The sequence below is a fragment of the Sphaeroforma arctica genome (genome assembly GCF_001186125.1).
Source record: "Sphaeroforma arctica JP610 unplaced genomic scaffold supercont1.454, whole genome shotgun sequence".
NCBI classification, from domain to species: domain Eukaryota; class Ichthyosporea; order Ichthyophonida; genus Sphaeroforma; species Sphaeroforma arctica.
In genome coordinates, this window is record NW_014040104.1 from 29,341 (window position 1) to 33,626 (window position 4,286).

Sequence of the window (4,286 nt, forward strand, 5' to 3'; positions counted from 1 at the left end):
ATTCTTTCTGATATGTTTCTGACTACGATATGCTATTACTATGCCGATACGGTTTTCTGACAAGGTTGATTCGTTGCATATGCTCAGGAGCTGCTGTGCGTCATGTACAGCACGGTGATACAAAGCCAGTACAACCGCCATGGATGTAAAATAGATCTGAGTTTGACTACTGACGTACTTTGTATTCCTCGGCTACCAAAACGTCACCACCTACAATCTATGTGTACTAGATCGACGTATGAATGGAAGGAGCACTACCCCTCACCACTAATTGACTTGGATTCAACTTCGCTAGGTCGATATTTAGGACGTACAACTACCTGTGGGAGCTGATAAAGAAATGTACATTTATCTCGTACGAGGGAGAAGAGGCGGACACGCGTGATGATGTGCTACCCTTCGACAATGCAAAGGTATTGATACATACATATATACATGTATTGACAATACAGAGGTATTGATACATACATATATACATGTATGGACAATGCAAAGGTATTGATGCATACATATATACATGAATTGACAATGCTAAGGCATTGATACATACATATATACATGTATTGACAATGCAAAGGTATTAATACATACATATATACAAGTATTGACAATGCAAAGGTATTGATACGTACATATATACATGTATTGACAATTCGAAGGTATTGATACATACATATATACATGTATTGACAATGCAAAGGTACTGATACATACATATATACATGTATTGACAATGCAAAGATATTGATACATACATATATACATGTATTGACAATGCCAAGGTATTGATACATATATATATACATGTATTTGCAATAATGGCCGTTCCACGGACTGTGAGAATATCGTGGGCTATGTTGTGTTTTTTGAAAGTGCCAATGTACTCAATTGAGATCGTGTTTTGCAGTCTGTGTGAGATTTTCTAAGCAACCGTGAACATATTTGATTGTAACGTTGTTTTTCGTCCGACCTATTGACAAGGCGAGATAAAGAAGAAATAATAGTTGGTTTATAGAAATGGTAGTAAGCCTGTGTTGAATACTCGCTTGTACCTCTGAACGCAAACCAAACCTCAACGTCACTCAACCCTTGCGACATATGTTACCCACATCTTACCAAGTTTGTAGTAGTGTACTTTGTCTAGCATGCAATAGAGCACTGTAGGGCTGCATACAGTCGCACATAGACATACGGATAAGATATGTACATTGGTTGACCCTATCCCTTTCATCTTAGTATCTGCGTACTGGGTAATTCAAAGATGAGCATGTCTAATATACACGCACAAATTTATCCATCTACGGGCTTTGCTATACGCCATAGTCGTGTCCGCTCTTACTTCTTCAATGGGATATATTGATACCGTGCTGGTTGGGACCTCTTGGCATACCTTTGCTGATATATACACACAATTTCATCCGGGAGTCGGACTTCAAACCACCAGCCTGGATTTTCCAATCTATAAAAAATATTGACACCGCTTTGTGATACACGCTTCTACTGTAATAGAATATGTTCATATATTTGTTTGCCCAAGACTTACTTTTCACATACTTAATACGATTTTTCTACTACTTTAATAGGATATGTAGATATATCTGATTGCAAAGATTTACTTTCATATACTTATGACACTTTTCCACTCTATTGGGATATATTGGTGCCGTAGGTATTTGCCTGACTTACTTTCAATTTACTTTATACCACTCATCTACTCGAATATGATAAGATGATATCCTATATATGTTCGCTCAAGGCTTACTGACCGCTCACGGTATAGTCTCTTTTACTCCAATAGGATATATTGGTGCCGTATTTGATACCCCATGGCATTGCTGACGGGGCGGTCAGGCCCAATCAGAAGCAGTACTGGGCTCACTTCAGGTAAGTTCTTAACCACGACCAAGTACTCTAAGCCTCCACATAACAAGTGATATATGTGGACATATGTCAAGTACCCGTAGTGCCTCTACATAACAAGTGATATATGTGGACATATGTCAAGTACTCTAAGTCGTCACATAAAAAGTGATATATATGGACATATGTCAAGTACCTTGAGCCTTCACGTATCACAGTATATTACGTAGATCAAGTACTCTAAACATCCATGTAACAAAAACTATATGTAATTATTGTTCAAGTACATTAGCCACTTTACATAGAAGAGTACTGTATGTAATTGTATTCGAAACATAGTTACGTAACAAAGAACGATATGTAGTTATCTGTCAAGTACTCTATCCACTTCAAGTAGAGTACTGTATGTAGTTATATTCTAAAAATAGTTGCGTAACAAATAACTATATGTAGCTATCTTTCAAGTATTCGAACCACTTCACATAGAAGTGTGCTGTATGTAGTTATATTCTAAACATAGCTACGTAACAAAGAACTATATGTAGTTATCTTTCAAGTACTCTAACCGCTTCACATTTTTTCAAGTACTCTAAACATTCACATAGCAACTGTGTACGTATAAAGAATGTAGACTATGATTGTATGTCTGCTTGCAATACAATGAGATACACGAGATGCGCGAGCTCTCCGTACCCGCACCAAAGCCTAGTTTATTTCACCGTACAACCTTGGAGACGTTGCAAGGCTGGCACACATGCTCGTGCAGAGCGCTCGTATTAGTGGAACAAGACAACGCTAAGAAGTTCATAGTCAAATATCGGTGATTTTTGTTTTGTTTTGTTTTGTTTTGTAAGATTGGTTTGATTTTGATCGTGCGAAGGAACAAGCGCACGTGGTAATGTTTCTTCCACCGTAGCGGTGATTCACACGAGCACTTCGCATACCCGTTCTCCAGATCAACTTTGGCTGAGCAAGTATGTAGTGGGTGCCTACGTTAATGGCCAAACACAGCTACTTTTTTCTATCTATTTGAGATGAATTACTATCCATAAGAGGAAGAAACCCATCGATTGATGTTCCATACCACACGAAGTGCTATTTAAGGACGTAGGTATCTCGACAATACGACGATCTAAGCACTCACTCGACCAGTTCTGTCTGTTTGCAACAGAAATAACCCAGCACTATACGAAGTATTATGACAACGATTTCTCAGAATTCTAACTAACCCCAAGAAACTAAATCCCTCAAACCTCAACTGACATCAATTCAATTTGCTTGCTATATATATAGCTCTGCCAATCCTATTTTGTAGAAACTTCACACTGCCCAAATTCCCAAGGTAATAGGCTTAAAGCCAAAACCTGAAACCCCTGAAATCTCGAACTGTCACGACTTCAATTTGAAATTTATTTTGCTTGTTACAGGGGCAGCCCCACCAACGATATCCGAAGGAACATCACAGGGCTGCACTTTCCAAAGAATCGAACTGTGATTCTCGATCTGTTAGACAGTCGCCTTGCCCAAGTAAGCGCTTGTGCAGGTCGATCACAGAGCCTCAGAGGCTTACTCGACCACCGATATGTACACATGTCATTTAATCAAATCATAAACACCGTGTGGAGGGTCTAGTTCGGTTAGCCGATAATTGTTCAGTGCTAGGGCAGATCTGTCCTATTTTCACATACCCTACAGGCAACACTACAATCCCCCCTCAAAAGGCCCGCGTATCACTTTGTTTCACTGTCCCTTCTACTGCAAATGCAGACCAAAGGTCTATGAGAGTAACCGTACAGTGCCGTGTTAACCTGTGCATAATACCTCTCTATTCCACACAGTTGGCACCGGCTGACAAGGCCTATAAGATGCACGTGGGGAAGCTCGAGATGAGACAGTCCATTTTCTGTATATGCCCAGGTAGGCTAAACACCAGCTCTGACATTCACCGCGTGTTTCCTGCTAGTTTTATATACATTTATAGTAAATGTATCTACGACACACATACTAGCATTCTTAACCCCAGCTAGCCGTTGACGTCCCGTTGTTCACCATCACTGCATTCGGTATGGACACGAATGCATACAGATAGGCGTTTGGCCATGTATGGAATATTAGTCGGGTTATAAATACTAGCTTTGTTCTCATCTATGCAACTATATCTCTACTTATTTGGATAAGATCCCATGCATACAGGGGTCAAACTTGACTACGAGTTGAAACAGAATGATCGGTATTTGAATTTCTATATACTGACTTTTATATGTTTAATATTATGCCACGATGTACGAAACACACAGTAATAAACTAATCATTTTTTTGCATTCACTGGAAATTTTATATATATATATATATATATATATATATATACATATATACATACATGCATAACAAGACGTAAAATTTAGTACGTAAAGGGAAAAGGGAAA

The 4,286-nt window shown here is 38.8% G+C and overlaps 2 protein-coding genes across 2 annotated transcripts in view; both read left to right on the forward strand.

Moving 5' to 3' along the window:
- Window positions 1-40: 40 nt before the first annotated feature.
- On the forward strand, window positions 41-1,888 carry SARC_06389 (hypothetical protein; the record flags this gene model as incomplete). The annotated part of the gene is made up of 3 exons (XM_014299705.1): window positions 41-114; window positions 308-413; window positions 1,799-1,888. The coding sequence occupies 3 exons, from the start codon at window positions 41-43 to the stop codon at window positions 1,886-1,888; spliced, it is 270 nt and encodes an 89-aa protein (XP_014155180.1).
- Window positions 1,889-2,534: 646 nt separating this feature from the next.
- SARC_06390 (hypothetical protein) overlaps window positions 2,535-4,286 on the forward strand; it is a gene marked incomplete at its 5' end in the record, with an annotated part of 4,184 nt that continues 2,432 nt past the window's right edge. The window contains 3 exons of the mRNA XM_014299706.1: window positions 2,535-2,680; window positions 3,288-3,387; window positions 3,699-3,777. Of these exons, the coding sequence (XP_014155181.1) occupies window positions 2,535-2,680; window positions 3,288-3,387; window positions 3,699-3,777 (325 nt within the window). The remainder of the gene's footprint in view (window positions 2,681-3,287; window positions 3,388-3,698; window positions 3,778-4,286) is intronic.